Source organism: Scardinius erythrophthalmus, assembly GCF_964197995.2.
Source record: "Scardinius erythrophthalmus genome assembly, chromosome: 19".
NCBI lineage: Eukaryota > Metazoa > Chordata > Actinopteri > Cypriniformes > Leuciscidae > Scardinius > Scardinius erythrophthalmus.
The window spans coordinates 38,892,883-38,911,725 of NC_138239.1; the positions used below are offsets into that span (position 1 = coordinate 38,892,883).

Sequence of the window (18,843 nt, forward strand, 5' to 3'; positions counted from 1 at the left end):
AATCCCCACACTTTTTCTCAGAGCCCTGACCCCGTCTGCACTGTAATGTTGAAGGTCCAGATGCTTCTTTATCAGGTGCCAGTGGTTGCATACTTTGGACCCATCGACTTTACCAACAAACAAGTAATGAAGTCCAGCAGTGATGTAGCTGAACCACAATGCCATCAAAATCATAGCTGTAGTGCAGTGACTCAGAAGCATCATCTACTATAGAGGCAAAGAGTGGAAGCTGGACTGAAGCATCCCTGAGAAATTCTTCAGTGTGTCTGAAGCTAAAGCATGATGTCATCAATCCTTTCGTGTTTTCTCTGGAAGCCACTTAAAAAGGCTCATTTTTGTCGCTAAAGGACAAAAAACTGTACTGTTTGTGCCATTCCAAACAAGCTGACAGTGTATTGGTGGTGGGTATTTTTCACCTTTTCAGTAAATAATTGTATATATACACAAATAACTAAATAAATTATGCAGTCATTCTCCATGTAACTCTTTAAAAATGTGATTCATCCAGGAGAGAAACCATGCTACTGTGCAATGTTTTGAGAAATGCAATGGTTCAGCATTGACAGAGCACAAATGCAAAATTTGCAATAGTGTCTGAAATCTAATTTAGTATTAATACCCTAATTTAAGACAAGTAATGACATCTCTAACTGCTCTCTTCTTTTGGAACCGAGATAGAGATCAAATCTATCAATATTTGTGTGAAATGTCACTTACATTAACCTGTTGGATGAACCACTTTATAAAAGCAATATCACACGTTTAATCATATGTGAATAGATTGTGAATACAGAAGCTGTGTATAAAACTTTATAGGACAAAATATGTAAAAAAATAAAAATAAAAATATTGTAAATGCCTTCAACATCAATGATCCAGTCTCTCCAGAAGCACAAGGTCCTGGTCTCTAGTTCTCTCTTATAGGTGTCTTGATCTGACAGGTTTTCTTCAAAAAGTGATGTCAGGTCTGAAGATCTCAGTGGTTTTTTGTCTTCAACAAATATGGTGTGAAACAGATCTGTGTGTGTCTGCATTTCTTGAAGAAGTCCAAGGGTGTTAAAACCATCGACAAACCAGTAAAAAAACATGTAGAATCTACAAAGAACAAGGTATGAAAACAATTTCAACAAACAAGAAAGTGTCTGATACTATGTACTGTTGCAGTGCAACATCGTATCTCCCATCAACATAATTCTCCACAGCATGTCCTGCAACCTCTTACTATTTTCAGAATAGTTTGGATGATTGATAAGGATAAGGTCCACCCATGCAATGGATAAATTAACAGCTTAAGCACGTAAAGGCAACTTCATTAGGCTACTTTAATATTAATGAAAAATAAAGTGACTCTTACAATAAATCTCCTTGTTTGTTTCTATATGAGTGTTAACAATTCAGCATCAATTCAAACAAAGCCCAGCCAGGATGCGAATTTCCAAAAACGTTTACTCCAATTTCAATTTAATAAGAAACAACTGAAATCACATAACTCACTATTTACGCTACTTGCTCTGGCCAGCGTAGCGCAAATCTTAAACACATCAAAATTCAAGCACCCGTATGAACCCTGCACATTACACTAACTTACTCACTATTATCCTGATTACTATGACGGCTGAATGGTATTTCTTTTAATGACACGATAGAATTAACTGCGTTCGCCATGACGTTGTTCAAGTTCAACTGGCCTCAACTCGCGAGATGTCCCAACAGTCTCTCTCGCTCTCGTTCTCTTTTTTATTTTTATTTTTTTAATCACATTTGATAAAGATATTAAAGTAGTGTTTCATTTTTTCTTGTTGATCAAATTCAAAATTGTTTTCAAATATTATTTGTCACTTAATCTTAAAGATTTTTAATAGTTTGTTCCCACCAATCGCTGCACAAGTTAAGGATACGTATGATGACATAAGCACATTAGTGCGAGCCCTCCCGGAACCCATAGAGAATGCATTGCAGTGCCTGCAGTTCGAAAAAAAACATCTTTGAAAGTAAGTCTATCTGGGCGATTCTCAGCCAGAGTGAAATCGCCCAAAAAGAGGCGGTACTCCACAGAACGTGACATGACGCTGATTGGACTATATCCAGAGGCAGAACATACAGTGACGGCTAGCATAACTCTGTGGTTGAATGAGATTGTGAATGTGATTGAAAAAGTCCCTTTCACACTTTGGTGGTGCGTCGCCCAATCGCCCTAATGAAGAAACCGCCCCTGACTGGTGGTGCTACGCTGCCATCATCAGGATGTCCTTCAACTTCTACGCTGGAATCAATGACATCCAACGTTGACGAGCCTTGAGGCGAGGCTTGGGACGAGGGCTCCAGGTCATTCGTTTCGACACCGGTGGGCAAAGTGGTGGTGGCCGGCTGAAGCAGTCGATTCTGTTCCCTACCGGAATTCCTGTTCCCTTTACGCAATCATACTACAAATCATGCGTAGTTGCCGAGTTACCATAGGTACCATCAGAATTGAATACGAGCAAGAAGCACAACTGGATGTACGGGAAGCCAAAAGGTTAAAAAAGGATTGTATTTTTTCCCGAAATTTAAGCGTTTTTTTGTGGTTTTTTTAGAAGCGAATTTTTCCCCATCTGTCAATTCAATTCAGATTATTTCTTTTCAAGTACAAAACTGGGAAATGCTGTGAGATCAAGTAGTTCTTCCCCTTTTAGGATCAAACGTGGATCAGAACTGAAACACAAAATCGGGTGTTTCTCACTACCATGAAACATATTTCCTAACCATTTCTTAGAGTTCCACAGAAGTTCTTAGTCACTGGGGTGGGGAGCTGCCCACTCAGGGCAATAAGAGGGTTCGAACGACTCTTGAGTTAAAACTTGAACTTGAGTTGACTTACCCTGAGAGTTCAATGGAGCTCTGAAATTACGATTCACCATGGCAACATCACCTGACTGAAAGACGTCTGCATACTTCAGAGTCAATATATAAGTTTAAATCTTAATCACTGTTATAATATCTGAGGTGAAAACTCGGAAAATAATAAAAACATAATTCAATCAGGTAAAGCTTTAAAGCATAAAAGGTTAATGGTTGTAGGCTACATGACTTTACACACATTTGACATATTAAATATCATTCATTGTATATTTCAATGTGCAGCAGCTTTTTCTTCACAGGGTTTCTGCACACTTTTTAAAGTCAAATTTAGGCTTTTTAATGCCTGGTTCAGATTACACGATTTTAGCCCGATTCTGGCACGATCCGTTTGACGTAAGGACCTTTCACACTGGACGTGATTTTGACGCACGAATAATTCTCGCGAAGGGTTTATTATTTGATCAGCTGTTTGTGTAATGAGCGCTTCCACACCGAACGCGAATGTGCAGCAGCGGAAAAAACGACTTTTATTTTTTCTGCTTCGATGTCAATTTTTTTTTTACTTTTGCGGCGACAGAATAGGCTTCAGCCAATCATATACTACAAGGACAACGATTTGAAAGACAATGTGTGGCGTAGCATTGCCAACCAACTCGGTTATCACGACTGTGAGTGTGTTGTGTGATCGTTTTAGTCGTTGTATAGTCCTGTGCTGTGTAGGCTAGCAGGATAAACTACAGGAGATAGAAAGCTAACACTATTATTGTCAAAGATCCGTGTTTACTTTGAACATGTAACAAAATGTAGTGAGACTATTTAAGGCTGCTTTTAGTATACTATACATTCTTTGTGTGATATCTACAGTTTCTAGTCGAATGATTGTAACTTGTTACTAGTGTGTTACATGTAATGTGTATTGACATTACAAAACGCACTGTGTTTTGTTGCAGACGCAAAAAAAACTGGGGGAAAACCTCAGGGACACATGTGTGAGAAACAGGAGACAGGAGACAGGAAAAGGAAACTAAAATTGGACATTAGCAAACTCCCTTCAGACTCTCTGCAGAGAGTCTGAAGGGAGTTTGCTAATGTCCAATTTTAGTTTTATTTTATCACTATACGAGATGAAACGATCGAATCTTGCGTCCCGACGCCCGTTGTCGTTTACGAATCCCCACGACACCCTACAGGCCCTTTCACACCGGATGCGCAACGAAAAAGCGAAATGAAAAAGCGAATAGTTCGTGTGCGAATAGTTCGCGTCAAAACCATTCACATCAGCCGCGACGTTCAGAGCTTCAACATTCCAACACTTTAGCGCCGCCAGCTGAGAAAACATGGACACTTCATCATCATCATCATCATCATCCAGTGAAGACGAGCTTTTCATTTTCTTTAAAAGACAGAAAAGAAGGTTTTGTATCACCCGATCTTACAGAACACACTGTAAAACCTGATGAGTTAGTTCAACTCAAACTGTTTGAGGAAACCGATTGCCTTAAATCATTTAAGTTTATTAACTCAAAAAATTTAAGCATAAAAAATATTTTATTTGTGTCCAAGTAACTCAATAACTTATTATTAAGATAACTTGGGTAAATAAAGTTAATAGTACTAAGTCCATTCAATTAATATAACTCAAATCTTTGAAGTACACTGTAAACCCGAATAAGTAAGCAGAACTAGAAGATTTTTATTTTGTACTTAAACATTTCAAGTTAAGAACAATTAAAATGTATGAGTCCATTAATTCATACAATTAACTTAAAACTTTAATGTGATCTCAATGTGAACACTTTTATTAGTATAAACTTAGTTAGCTTTTAAAAGCTAATCTGCTAACATACTAATTTGCTAACATATTAACAATAGTATGTTATACAGGAGCACTTACTGTATGAGCGCAACAATATAAAGAGATTATTTGCTCTGAAATCAAGCTGCATGCACCACTTGACACCATAAAGCCAACATTAACAGAAATTCCTCTAAATTAGCATAACAAAACATTAATCACTGCTAAATCTCACACTTAACATTAATCTTACACAAAAAAACAACAACATTATATTACACTTTTAATTTTAGCATTTACTCTCCCTTTCGAGTGCCATCGGCAAAGCATGCTGGGAAATAGACATCAAAGCCGTTTCAGTTAAACTTAAGTTTGTCTAAATTAAAATAAATAATTTCATAAAACTCAAAATAATGAAACAGTTCAGTTTACTTAAAATATATCAGTTCTGTGAACTTGAAAGAAAAAGAAAGTGCTAAATACTCATAAAAGTTAATTTGACTGAACTAATTAGTTTAATTTAAGTTTTTCCTACTCAAACCAATGAATTATTTTGAGCATTAGGGTTTACAGTAGTGGGCGACAACCTACGTCGCGTCTGCGATGCTCTAGCATGTTTAATTTTTTTTTTCGGTCCTCCACGACGGTTGGAGTGTGTTCGCACAAGTGAATGAGCGTGTGTGTGTGTGTGTGTATATACATGTGCGAGTGAGTGAGCGTGTGTGTGTGTGTGTGAGTGCGTGAATGTGAGTGAGTGCGTGACGTGTGTATGTGCGAGTGAATGTGTGTGTGAGTGAATGAGTGTGAGTGTGAGTGTGTGTGCGCGGGGAGTGAGTGAGTGAGTGAGCGAGAGTGAGTGAGCGAGTGTGTGTGTGTGTGTGTGTGTGCGCGCGAGCGAGAGTGAGTGAGCGAGTGTGTGCGCGCGAGCGAGAGTGAGTGAGCGAGTGTGTGTGTGAGTGTGTGCGCGCGAGCGAGAGTGAGTGAGCGAGTGTGTGTGCGAGTGAATGTGTGTGTGAGACGGCTCGCGATGACTGGTCGGAAAGCAACGTGTAGTCTGACATGTTTCTTGTCCACGACATGACAAGATTTTTAGGAGTCAAAATCGTGTAATCTGACACCGTGACTATCGTAACAGACAAAAAAAATTGTGTAATCTGAACCAGGCATAAGACCTTTTTAAGACCGGAAGAAATCAAAATTAATACCATGTATTAGGGTGTGCAATATTGACAAAATATGTCTCAATATTTTCAAAATTTTGTTGATAATAATTAGATAATATTTTACTGATTGTGTTTCTGTGCTTGGTGCCATGGCTGGTTTGTTGTTGACAGCTGACTGACGAAGATATTCATATTTTTCATATTCTATGCAGTGATCAGTTCACAGAAGTCTTGACTTGACTAGAAGTGACAGAAATGAACATTTTTTATTAAGAGGTCTATTTGCCACCTTAAATAGATTTCCAGGGGCATTTTTTTTTTACCTATATGTGAAATATGGACATTTGTAGATGTATGCATCACAGTAGTGTAGCCAGAAAAGAGACTCTGGGTGTGCATATGAAAATCTGGGTGTGCCATATTTATTGTCAGATTACTGTGCAAAATTATTAACCCTAACCATAACCATGCCCCACATAACCATAAAACTATATAAAATATAACTATACATTACACTCAGGATCGCCAATAACATAGTCATAACATAGTGCCTGTTGCTTAAAGGGCGAAACGGCGTGGCCTGGCCTTGAAAGCCTCAATTATTTCATCCAGGTCCAGTGTCTCTGCGAGTTCTCTTTCAAATGTCAGCAACGAGAGGCTATTTAGTCTTTCTGTGAGCATGGTTGCTCTGTTACTGGATTTGATTCGGTTCACTGCTGAAAATAAGCGCTCCACAGAACAGCTTGAAACAGGCCATGTGAGCAAAACACGCAGTAAACTGTGTTGGGGAAAACGTCCTTCTCACATGAGTCTAAGACTTCAATTAAGGATGGGTACAGGTGACCCCCATCCACCTTTCGTTTGAGCAGTTGCACAAATACTGTAAATTCAGGACCTTCCACTCCAAGTCCATAGTGCTTGCTCGGTGCCTGTAACATTTCCATCTGGCCAAACGCGTCAGATCCGGGCAGCAAGGAGGCAGCAGCCTTCAGTATTCCGCAGGAGTCACTCTGAAAACGGTTGTTAAGTTCCATTAGCTGTCTGTCAAGAATGGAAATCCACAAGGATTGCAAATCTAAGTCACTCCTAATGGGCGCACACCTGCCCACTGTAGAGGTCACATGCGAGTCGGAAAGCCTGGCAGGTCATTTTTTGTTACGTGCACCCACTATGTCCCAGTTGTGCACATCGTTCTTCTTCATGACGTCATCAGTAAGCCCAATGATTCTTTCAAATTCCCCATCTGAGTTATTCCTAAATGTAGTAAAAGTTTCTTTTAAACCCTCAATCATGTGGACAGAGTCAGTAACAGAAACAGATAGGGACTGTAGGCCTTTTGTCACAAATTCACTTGCACTAAACAGCTTAGAAAATGCAACAAGGAGAAAGATGAACCTCTTGGTCTGTATTTGTTGCAAAAGAGACTCTGCATCTATTTTGGTCTGGCCTGAGCCTTCTGCAAACTCACTCAGTGTTTCCAATATGACGTCATACAACTTCAAGACTCGACTCACAGACTCAGATTTTGAACTCCATCTAATATCCGTGGAGCGCACAAGCTCCAGACAGGGTTTGTCGGGGTGCAGCTCTTTTTGGATATGTAGAAACCGTGCGTGTCTGTTGGCTCCGGTCATGAAATGGTGCAGTGAATTTATAACATCAAAAAAAGTGACCACAGTAGGAGACACTTTTGAGGCTGTTGAAAGAACAAGATTCAGGCGGTGCGAGTGGCAGTGTACATACACTTCATGGGGGAAAGTTTTTTTGAGGAGCACCTGCACCCCAGTTCTCCCACCTGACATGACTGCCGCTCCGTCAAAACTGAAACCCACACACAATTCAGGATCCAACTGCAGCGGTTCCAGTACTTGCAAAATTTTGCCAGCGATGCCAGAGGGTGTCATATCATCTGTTGCCATAAATCCGACAGCTCTCTCTCTCTTAGATTGCCATTAAAAATATACCTCACACAGACAGCAATTAGTTCCTTCTTCGAGAGGTCCTTGTACTCATCAGCTAAAACGGCATGATAGGTGTCAGCCTGTGCATGCAATTCTGCTCTGATTTTTCGTCTGAGAAGTGATGCTGCAGTTTCAAGGAGGTCGTTTTGAATATCTAGACTCATCATTTTTGCATTAGCTGGAAGCTCATCAAGGCGTTGTTTTATCTCGGGGTCATATTTACAAAGCACTTTAAACAACTCCAAAACGTTTCCTCTGTTAAGACTTTCTGTGTCTTCCTTGTGACCACGCAGTGCAATCCCTTGTTTCGCACAGAAAAGCAAAATGTCAATGATAACTTTGACATGTGCCCGGTTTCTTTCAATCAGGTCAGTAAAATGCTCCTGTGTGTCTTTTGTTACCTGATGCATGATGTCACCTTTTCCAGCCCTTTTTATCTCCATGAAACCCTTGTGTCGGGCCACAGCAGCAGCATGGGCTTTACTGGCTTCATGTTTTATACAAAACTGACCAAGATGCCCCCAGTCTCTCAGTCCTGCTTTGCTGAATCTGTCCTCCTTGGCATCAGTGTTAAAGTGGCGACAGGAATGGCAAAAAACAGCATCCATTGTGATACTGTACTCTAACCAAGTGTACCGGTCATACCACGTAGCAGAAAAATTCCTCCTCTTTCCACTGACTGTTTGCGTGACTGGAAAAGCACACAGTTTTGGCTGACATGCAGGCTCATCTGCTGCGGAAAGGTTAGGCTTAAGCTCTGAGATGGAGGCCATTTCGGTGTCTTCTGATTCAACAGTTTTTTCCGTAGCCAGGAGTGCAGGAGGAGTCACATCTGTTGATGTTGGGCCCGGGGAGGGAGAAACATCCTCATCAGGTGTAACGTTAGGTCTTGTGTCCGGCTGTCCATCAAGCCGAGGTTTTTTGCTAAAAAAATTAAGAAGGGAGCTTTGCAACATATTGCTAGCTAGCAATGTGCAATCAAAAATACTCTGTTTATATGCGCGGCAAACATCTCTGGGGAGCTGCTGGGGTCACAGTCAGCTGCTGTTTGCTGATTGGTTGGCAGTCCGAATGTCGGCAGATATTTTTTTAACGAAAATAATTTAAAATGTAAATTACATTTTAACATTTTGAGCGTTATGACACCATATATTGGATTCTTATTTTTTATTTATTTTATTTTTTGATAAAAAAGGAAAAAGGAAATAAAACGAATAGCGATACATCTGTTAGTTATTGTGGCTGCGGTCTGTCACGTGACAATCATGACGCGTCGCCATGGAAACAAGGGGTCAGTTAAAATATGTGTAACTTACGCGTGAAAGGGTTGATTTAAAAAATATATTTTCTAAGTAAACAACAATAGCCCAAGTTTAGTAAACTTTTTTTATTGAGACTATAAAAAATAATTCTGCATCTATTTTTAGGTGTCACTGCCACTGTGGGTGGCACCGGCACACCCTGGCACACCCGTGGCTACGCCCCTGATGCATCACCTTTTATGTCAAATTCTAACATTCAAATTAAATTCTATTAGAATAATAATACAATACCACTGTTACCAGTCAAATTAAATCATTAAATCAAAATCCATCTTTGCAGTGCAGAGGTGACACAGTGGCGGCATCAGATCTGGCATTAATATATTTACACTGCATTTACAAATGCATAAATAAAGCTATGACATTGCTAAAATTAGAAATCAGTTCATATTTAGCGTTCTAATTAAAGGGTTCTTTAAATGTGAAACTAAAGCTGCCAGTGGCGGCAAGTCACTGTCTTAATAAGTGAGTTGAGGGAGTCATTCATTCAACCGATTTGATCAAACGGCTGATTCACTCGGGAAAGAAGCAAGTGATTGTTCATTGAATCATTAAATTGATTCGTTCAAAACGCGGATTCCAGTCAAAAGAATCATCGCTGTCTGTTGCATTGAGACTCTGCTATGGCTTCATTTTGAAATTCTCGTCAGCGAAATAATGTTTGGGAAAACAAACATATTGACAATATTGTTTATAAATGTAACTCACAATGTTAATTTATTGTTCATTTAACTGTTATATAAAATAAATATCACATTTGCAATTGTGCACGGGAAAACGACACTCTTGCTGATGTGATATTGTAGGCCTGTGATAGCAACATAATATTATATAAATATAAGACAAAAACTCATTTGGGAACAATATACCTATAACCGTACACATCACGCAGTGAGAAAGCACGAGAGACAAAAGCGTGGTCTTGAGCCTGGACTCCGAGCTTCTGCGTGATGATTGGAGGGTCTGTCGAAAGACCTCATTTTGATTGACAGCGAATTTGTACTATAAAAAGTCGCTGACGCTGAAGCTGTTCGAGCTCAGTCCCATCGAGGATTTTGCAAGTGTAGTCGAAAGGCAAACTGTTGCAAACTATTTCTTTGTATTTGCTTAGCGAAATTGCTAGCCAATTTTCATCATACATTTCACACAATTATACACCACATTCCTTGTTTCAGTTTAATCCCCTGGGGTCGGCTATCGCGCCGGCGGGATAGGCTCGTTTTTTTCCATATGAGTGCAAAAATCTTTTTTTTTTTTAAATATTAATTTTTATCTTATATGCTTGTGTTATACATCAATCGATCCTGTTTAGTGTGTTTTTTTTTTTTGTGTATGCTCATAATAAAAACAAAGTGTTGTGCTTTTCGCCAAATAAAGAAAAATAAACATGATGCGAGTTCTGCCTACTCTCCGTCAGTGTAGTCAATTCTGAAACGCGTCCGAAAATGAACTGTAACTCAGCGAATACTCAGTCAAACAGGCATACATACACACAGGCATGAAGCTTGAATTCTCTTCTTTTAAATGAAGTAATTTTTATAAAAAACAAATATTCACAGTTTATATAATATGTATGTAAAGAGAGAGATGTCAGTCGTTCTCATCTCAGCTAATTAAGTTTTAATGTGACTCCGCCTACGGAGACCGCGCTATTCAAACGCAAATGTGAGGCGATCCATACAAACCTGTGAAACGCCCACATCCGCTGGATAAGGCCAGTGAAACATTGGATGCGTGGCGTAAGCGTCTCAGCTGCGTGGCGTGTCCGTTTTTATTTCGGCTCCCATGTTAACAGTTTAGAGTTTGCACACTGCCTGTGTGAGACGCGCGTCTCAGGTGCGGCACGAGCCGCGTGGAAAATGCGTGCATTCTAGAAATAGAACCGACGCCTATTTTTCACGCGACACGCAAGCGTCTTGGAAGCGTTTCCATGCAAAATTGAATAGGAAAATCTGTTTATTTGTTATTTTGACACGAATACATATTAATAAATGTCCTTTTGATGTTTAAAAGTGTCTAGGTTTTGACATAAATGCAAATATAAATGTAATTTTACAAAATATGATCGATTTTCAAATACTGCTGTATTGAATGAACAGCTTTTAGCAAACTCTATTGCTATACTGAGATGAGGAATATATACTGTATGTGTTTTGTCAAAAATAAAGTCATCAACTAACTAATGAATCCTTTACTTTGAAATACGTATGATAAAATGTTTAGTTTTGAAAGACGTTGACTAGTTTTGAAAAGATTATAAAGTATGTATGTGCATGCATATATATATGTGTGTGTGTATATATGAAGAGTTCAGATGCAAAAGCCTCTAAATGCCATCTGAAATTTTCTCCTAGAATGCTCTTTTTAATGAAGCTTGTATATTTAAGTTAGCTATAGGTGACACACCTGAATGAATGGCTCATTAAGTATGCAGGGACGTAGTCTCACCAGGTGTGAACTACTAAATATGCATGATGCTGTTGGAACGTTTATGCCCCATCCGCATATTGGCTTTCCAAACTAAAAGTGTTTCACAAAACTAAAATCAATGTATCGTTTTATGTGAATGATTAGGCAGGATGATTTTCATATCATTTTGAAGAAAAAACACTAGGCGATGACATCCATTAGTCAAAAGTCTTATTGCCACATATTTAGTATGTGTTTTGTGGCCTTATTTCAGAAACTTTCATTTTTAGTTTTTTTGATAACCATGCATAAACATTATTCTCTCAAAAATGAAAACATGTACATACATGTGGCTCACATATTATGGAAGTCCTGTTTGTGCTATATAGAGTGAATTTACACCTTTGCCATTAATATGTTTATAAGCAACTGAAAAAAGCACAAATGTCAGGGCATGTCAGAACATCTCAAGGACCCCAAAAACACCCCAGACCCCAGAGGGTTAACATAGTAGGATGTCCTGTTACTTTATCCTCTACAGTAAAAGACCTGGGTGTTATATTAGATTGTAACCTGTCTTTTGAAAATTATATTTCATATGTTACAAAAACAGCCTTTTTCCACCTTAGAAACATTGCTAAGCTACGTAATATGCTATCTGTTTCTGATGCAGAAAAGTTAGTTCATGCGTTCATGACCTCGAGACTAGATTACTGTAATGCTTTATTAGCTGGTTGTCCTGCATCCTCAATAAACAAGCTACAGTTAGTCCAAAATGCCGCCGCTAGAGTTCTTACTAGATCAAGAAAATTTGACCATATAACACCAATTTTATCATCACTACATTGGTTACCTATAAAGTTCCGTATTAATTACAAGGTATTGCTACTGACTTATAAAGCCCTAAACGGCTTAGCTCCAGTCTATTTAACGGATCTTCTATCGCCCTATAATCCATCGCGCTCCTTAAGATCACTAAATTTGAGGCTTTTGGTCATACCTAGGATATCCAGATCAACCAAAGGAGGGAGATCATTTTCACATTTAGCTCCAAAACTCTGGAATAGCCTTCCTGATACTGTTCGTTGCTCAGACTCGCTCTCCCAGTTTAAAACTAGATTAAAAACACATCTCTTCAGCCAGGCATTTATATAATATTTTTAATCTTACAGTTAAATCCGGTCTCTACTTCATAAACGCCAGAGGAGAACTGGCCCCTGACTGAGCCTGGGTTCTCCCAAGGTTTTTTTTGCTCCATTAGGTCACCTGATGGAGTTTTTCGGTTCCTTGCCACTGTTGCCTTTGGCTTGCTCAGTTGGGGATACTTAATTTAATTAATCAATCAACAATACTATTGATCAGCATTACCAAACGTGGATGTTTTACACTAGAAACAAACACTGATGTACTATTTTATCTAATACTGTGAAGCTGCTTTGATACAATCTGTATTGTGAAAAGCGCTATATAAATAAAGTTGACTTGACTTGACTTGACTTCTGGCCCAACGGCCCAGCCATTTTTATTTCTCGCTGCAATTTTGTAGTCCAAGCTAAAGGATGCAGAAGTTACGAGAGGGTAAGGTAAAATGTTTGGTTTTTTGGATGTAGTAACCCACACGCTTCATTACACCGTCTAATGTAGATGAACTGCCGCGCTTGTGACAGGGCGCATGTTTAACTGAAAGAACGAGCAGAGAGAGAGACCCGGTCGCGTGCGCGCACTCTCTCTCTTCTCTCTCTCCTGTGTCTCAGTCGCACATATTAATCAAAATAAATTGACACGGTGGTAAAAGGTCGGAAGACCAAAGTTTCATGTGTAAATACAGTAACACACCATTGCGATACATCCATATGATGACGTTGTTCTGCAGGTTCGTCGTCTTCATTTTCATCTCGCTCCGGCTCCGACTCTGGCTCGAACATGTAAGGCTGGCTGGACAAGTCTTCTGTTGTTGACATTTTGTTAATAACGTGTGAATAAAAAGTTTCTGTGCCGCTAGATAATCGTATCTCTGCTATCAAACTACAAAAATGGCCGAACGGGGTGGAGTTGAACCGAGTGTCACATCTGCAACCTGGAGAGGGGGCGGGGTATGAAGTGTCTCAATTGTATTTAAAGAGGCCGCACCAAAACGAGTTGCTCTCAGACGCACATCAGAAAAGGGGTAGAAAAGGGGCCTGTGGAGCTATAATAATGAGGAATTCAGACCCAAGCATTGCAGTTCCGCTATATATAGACTACAAACGTATGATTTATATGTAAAAAGGAATAATTTAAAAGCATGATATGTGTCCTTTAAAATGCTATCTGATCAAAAAACAAGACAAACTAAAATATTTTCTCAATAAAATACAATTAATAATTAAAAATGAAATAATTTTTGAGTTTGACAACAAACACACAGGAAAACACAGCTATACAACATAGTTCAAAACAATAATAATTAATAATTTCTGAACATTGACTCGAAGAGAGAGCCTTTCCCGGCCGGGTCCCTGTGTTCCACCTCGCTGCCCCACTGCAGGTACGCCTACAGTCCTTTTGGTCCCGATTGCACGGTCTCTGAGAGCAGGAGTGTCTGAGTGTCCAGGCATGCTGTGGTTTTCCCGGATGCCTCCGCCACCGGCTGGGGGGCCATGTGCAACGGGCATGCAGTTGCTGGGGTTTGGACAGTCCCCACCTGCATTGGCACATCAACTTCACATCAAGTTCCTTGCAGTACGTCTTGCTCTGAGACATCTAAAAAGGCTGCTTTAGGACAAAGATGTGCTTGACTAAATGTACACTTCAGAAATGCATTGTGATCATGTCTACGCGCAGGTCCATCTGATCCGTCACCCTTCGGCAGCTGGATGTGGCGGAGTGTCTGGCGCTGAATCCCTGAGAACCGGGTCTAGGCTGGTGCCATATGTGCAATCCTAGGTATACACAGGGCGCTGGATGGGATCAGCAGCTGTGGTGCTTTGGTAGGGATTCCTATTCATCGGTCAGTTCAATGTGGCGTCGAACGTGACCTCCTGAAAGGGAACGTCTCGGTTACGTATGTAACCCTCATTCCCTGAAGGAGGGAACATCACGTCGCCACATCTGCTATGTCCCGCTGGGACAGCCAGGTCACCGGCTCGGCTCCTCAGCGAAAACCTGAAGATGCGGTGCACCTGCTGCTCATTATATGCGCGTGCAGTGATGCAGCGCAGCTGATGCAATTATGGCATGCCAATGTTCATTGGCTTGTTTTAGTTACACTCGAAGTAGATTGGCCTCTCTAGCGAGATTACAATTCGTCAGTCAGTCCGACGTGGCATCTCTGTTCGCTCCTTCAGGGAACGAGGGTTACATACATAACCGAGACGTTTGTTATACTAATCGTTCTAAAATTTCACTTTATCCACTTGTTTGAGTGGATAAAGTGAAAAAATAAATGCTTTAAAATTTACAGCATTTTTAAATTATGGTTGTCAGCAAGCCTGTAAATTAAAGAGTACTGTAAATCAACTACATTTGCACTGTAAAAACACAGTATAACTGTAAAAACAGTGAAACAAGAGCAGCTGTGAATTGACATGTAACAGTTTAGTCCAATGATGATGATGATGAAGAGTTACAAAACAGATTATATAACAAAAGGATTTATTAAACAAACAAAACTCAGAAAAAGTCATTGGATACTTGAATACATGAACTATGTACAAATAAAGAGCAATAAATAAAACACAGAAATTAAGTGTCTTTGAGTATATTTTTATTGTTAATATTTGTGTTCTTCCTGTTCTTTAGTGTTTGATTCAAGGTTTTGTAGCATTATACCTGAGAAACTTTCACTGCAAGTTTTGTTAAAATTTAACCTGAAGAAATCCTGATGTTGGTCTTTGAACCAAAGGTGATCATAAACTCCACCCTCTTACAACACTTACCAGGAAGAGACTGACTTATTATTTCTCTTTTCTGTCATGCTCTTCTCTCTCGACAAAAGCAATAAAGAAGCAGCGATCAGTGGAGAATGAAGAGAAACGCTTTCAAGAAGGTTTTTTGAGACATTTGTTTCTGTACAGACAGCAGATCGTTGTGATGAAAAGGAGATTCACTTCTATACCCTTAGTTCAGAAAGTGACAGTAAAGTTTGTGTTGCTGGAGCTCAAACGGTGAAAATGGCTTCACTAAATGTCTCTGCTGAAGAGCTTTCTTGTCCCGTGTGCTGTGAAATCTTCAAGGCTCCTGTTGTTTTATCATGTAGTCACAGTGTCTGTAAAGAGTGTCTTCAACAGTTCTGGAAAATCAAGAAAACTCAGGAGTGTCCTGTCTGCAGGAGAAGATCCTCCAAAGATCCTCCTCTTAATCTGGCGTTAAAAAACTTGTGCGAGTCAATCCCGAAGGAGAGAAATGAGACCTGTTCATCAGGATCTGAGGAGATCTGCAGTTTACACAGTGAGAAACTCAAACTCTTCTGTCTGGAGGACAAACAGCCTGTGTGTATAGTGTGTTTTACTTCACAGAAACACGTCAATCACACAGTCAGACCCATCAGTGAAGTGGTTTCATCTTATAAGGTAAGACAAATGTCTCGTTTCACATGTAAGTGATAGTGACGTGAAGGGAACCCATACTCAGAATTAGTGCACACACATTCAGTGAGTTTTGAACACACACACATACTGTTTTTTGCTCGCAGGTTTCTCTAAAGAGCTCCCCCTACAGCTTCAGAATTGATATTTGACAACACTGTCATAAAAACTCGTTGGCGACTCTCCCCCCTCCCATCTCGGTCAGTCTGCTGTTTCCTCTTTCTCTATTCTTCCGACAATGCTTTCCTAGCTTTCTGCTTCTTTTGGGCCCGCCGGCCCAAAGTTGCAAGGGTGTTTTTTCCACTCACAGGCGCTATGGGGAAGCGAGACGGCCACCATTCAACCCGAAAAAAGTAATATAACCATTCCAATGACTCTAAAAAAAAACTAAAAAAACTGCATAGTTCCCCTTTAAGGTGTTGTTGTGAGTGTATCAGATGACCCCTCCCCCTTTGCAATATGGGGCACCAGTCAAGAATACTATCTTAACTATTTAAAAACACTCTGAAAAGTTTAGAATTATTGTAAACTAGAGGGAGTTAGTCAACTGACTTATCTGAAGGATTTGTGAGAGTCTGGACAACTAGTAGAGTCTTAGAAGACAGCTGTAATAAAATGTATTAACAATAGATATGCAAGAGTAAATACCACAATGATTAATAATGCTAATAATGAATATGCATTGCCCTTTGCTGATAGAGTGCAGCCGAAAGCAATAGATTTTGCAAAAGATTTTGCTTACAAAAGCTTAGCCTTAAATATCTTGTACAGTTGGTACTCAACCAGAATAATTATTTTACCGCCGCTGTTCCCACAGCGGTAAAATTGGGGACGTGTATTTGCTTCCTTTTACCGCTAAGTGGCGCTACAATCACAGACTTTGAAAAGTGTCAGTTTATTCTCTCTATTACGTAATCTGCCGCATCTAATTGAGAGCTGTGATAGCAGATACATTCAAGTGAAACATTGTAGTTAAACAAATTCATAATCACAATACTGAAATTACAGTACAAATTTAGAACTGAAACAAATTAGGCTTCTATTATTGCATCAAATTCAAGCTAAGTAGGCTAAACATTGTGTGCCCAGTTTTTCTATAGCCAAGTAATTTAGAAAGGCTAACGTTACACACCAGCCTTTGCATTATTTGATCCTTCTTTACCGACGACAGTCACAACGCATGCTTCTGATTATGCATTGGTGCTGTGCTTACCCAGTGTCATGGCAGTACTGAAAGAACAGTTGCTTTTGCATCTAGAACATTGTCTGACTGTGAAAGGAAGTATTCTACAACAGAAAAAGACCTATGGGGCCGCCATGCCACTCTTTGCACTGACCACAGCCCCTTATCTACACTGCTTTCCACAAAAGGCCTTGGACGTGCAAGTATGAGAATTGCCCGATGGTCTGCATGTCTCCTGTGTTTTAATTACAGCGTGGAATACAAACCTGGCGAAGACAATGTCACAGCTGATTGTTGGTCCAGACTTCCGCTTCCATCAGCTGAATACAAATGATACCAAGAGCCTGAAATGGTGGCCTTACTGTCTCCTGAATTTGCATCTGTTACTGTAGAGGAGCTGAGGTCTACTTGTGATGCCTGTCTTTTATTCGCCTGAATAAGCAGACTGAAAATCGGATATTCTCTGTTAGGATTTTCTGAAAAGCAGAAAAAAAGCAGTTCCTTCTGTGTTGTTCTTGGCTCTTTTGTGACTTCTTGATGAACCACTTCTGAGAAGGTTTGATACTGTGCCCAGTTTTTTCCATTTGGAGATAATGACTCTCGCTGCGATTCTTTGAGTCCAAGAGCCTTTGAAATAGCTTTGTAATTCTGCGCAGACAGATGTATTTCACTCACCTTTATTATATCTGGAGTTTCTTTCACCTTTGGCATAGTGTGTTACTGTTTCAAGTGCCCATATTATGCTATTTTAAAGGTTCCTTATTGTGTTTAGGTCAACTCTGGTCTACTCTGCTCTGATTGGTCAGATGGACCAGTCTGTTGTGATTGGTCTACTCTGCTCTGATTTCAGAGCCATGGTCCATGAAGGGGAACAGAAATAGGGGGTGACGGCTTAGCCAGCGACCAGGGCGAAGCAGATAGTCCATCGGGTGGCCAGGGTGAAGCAGAAGACCCTTTGGGCGGCCAGGGCGAAGCAGACGATCCATCGGGTGGCCAGGAAGGAGACGACAGTCCATCGGGCGGCCAGGGCGGAGACCTCCCCTTGGGCGGCCAGGGCGGAGACGTCAGTCCATCGGGTGGCCAGGGCGGAGACTTTCCCTCGGGCGGCCACGGCGGAGACGACCCCTCAGGTGGCCATGGTGGAGACGACCCCTCGGGCGGCCACGGAACAGGAACAGGCACCCGCTCAGGAACAGGCACAGGAACAGACACAGACACCGGCTCAGGAACAGACACCGGCTCAGGAACAGACACCGGCTCGGCGGCGGCCATCTTGTCTGGAGACACTGGCTCGGCAGACGTGACCTGAACAGTCTCTGGCTCGGCAGACGTGCTGTGTCTCCTCCATGCATGTAGTACTGCCACTGCATAAAAGAGGAAGACAGCTCTCTTGGCCGTGGCAGGACTGATGATGGGCAGCTCCGAGACGATCTCAGGGATGACCGCGGGCTGCACGGGAACGATCTCCGGGATGACAGCGGGCTGCACGGGCACAACCTCCAGGACAACAGCGGGCTGCACGGGGACGGCCTCCGGGACAACAGTGGGCTGCTCCGGGTCTTTGGGGAGGCTGGAGGTCTTCCTCCTCCTCCGCCATTTCTGATGAC

At 40.8% G+C, this 18,843-nt stretch overlaps 1 protein-coding gene across 1 annotated transcript in view; it reads left to right on the plus strand.

Moving 5' to 3' along the window:
- Positions 1-15,639: 15,639 nt before the first annotated feature.
- The window catches only part of LOC308679986 (nuclear factor 7, ovary-like), a gene marked incomplete at both ends in the record, with an annotated part of 32,880 nt that continues 29,676 nt past the window's right edge, over positions 15,640-18,843 (plus strand). Inside the window, one exon of the mRNA XM_081347860.1 lies at positions 15,640-16,038. Coding sequence (XP_081203986.1) covers positions 15,640-16,038 — 399 coding nt within the window. The remainder of the gene's footprint in view (positions 16,039-18,843) is intronic.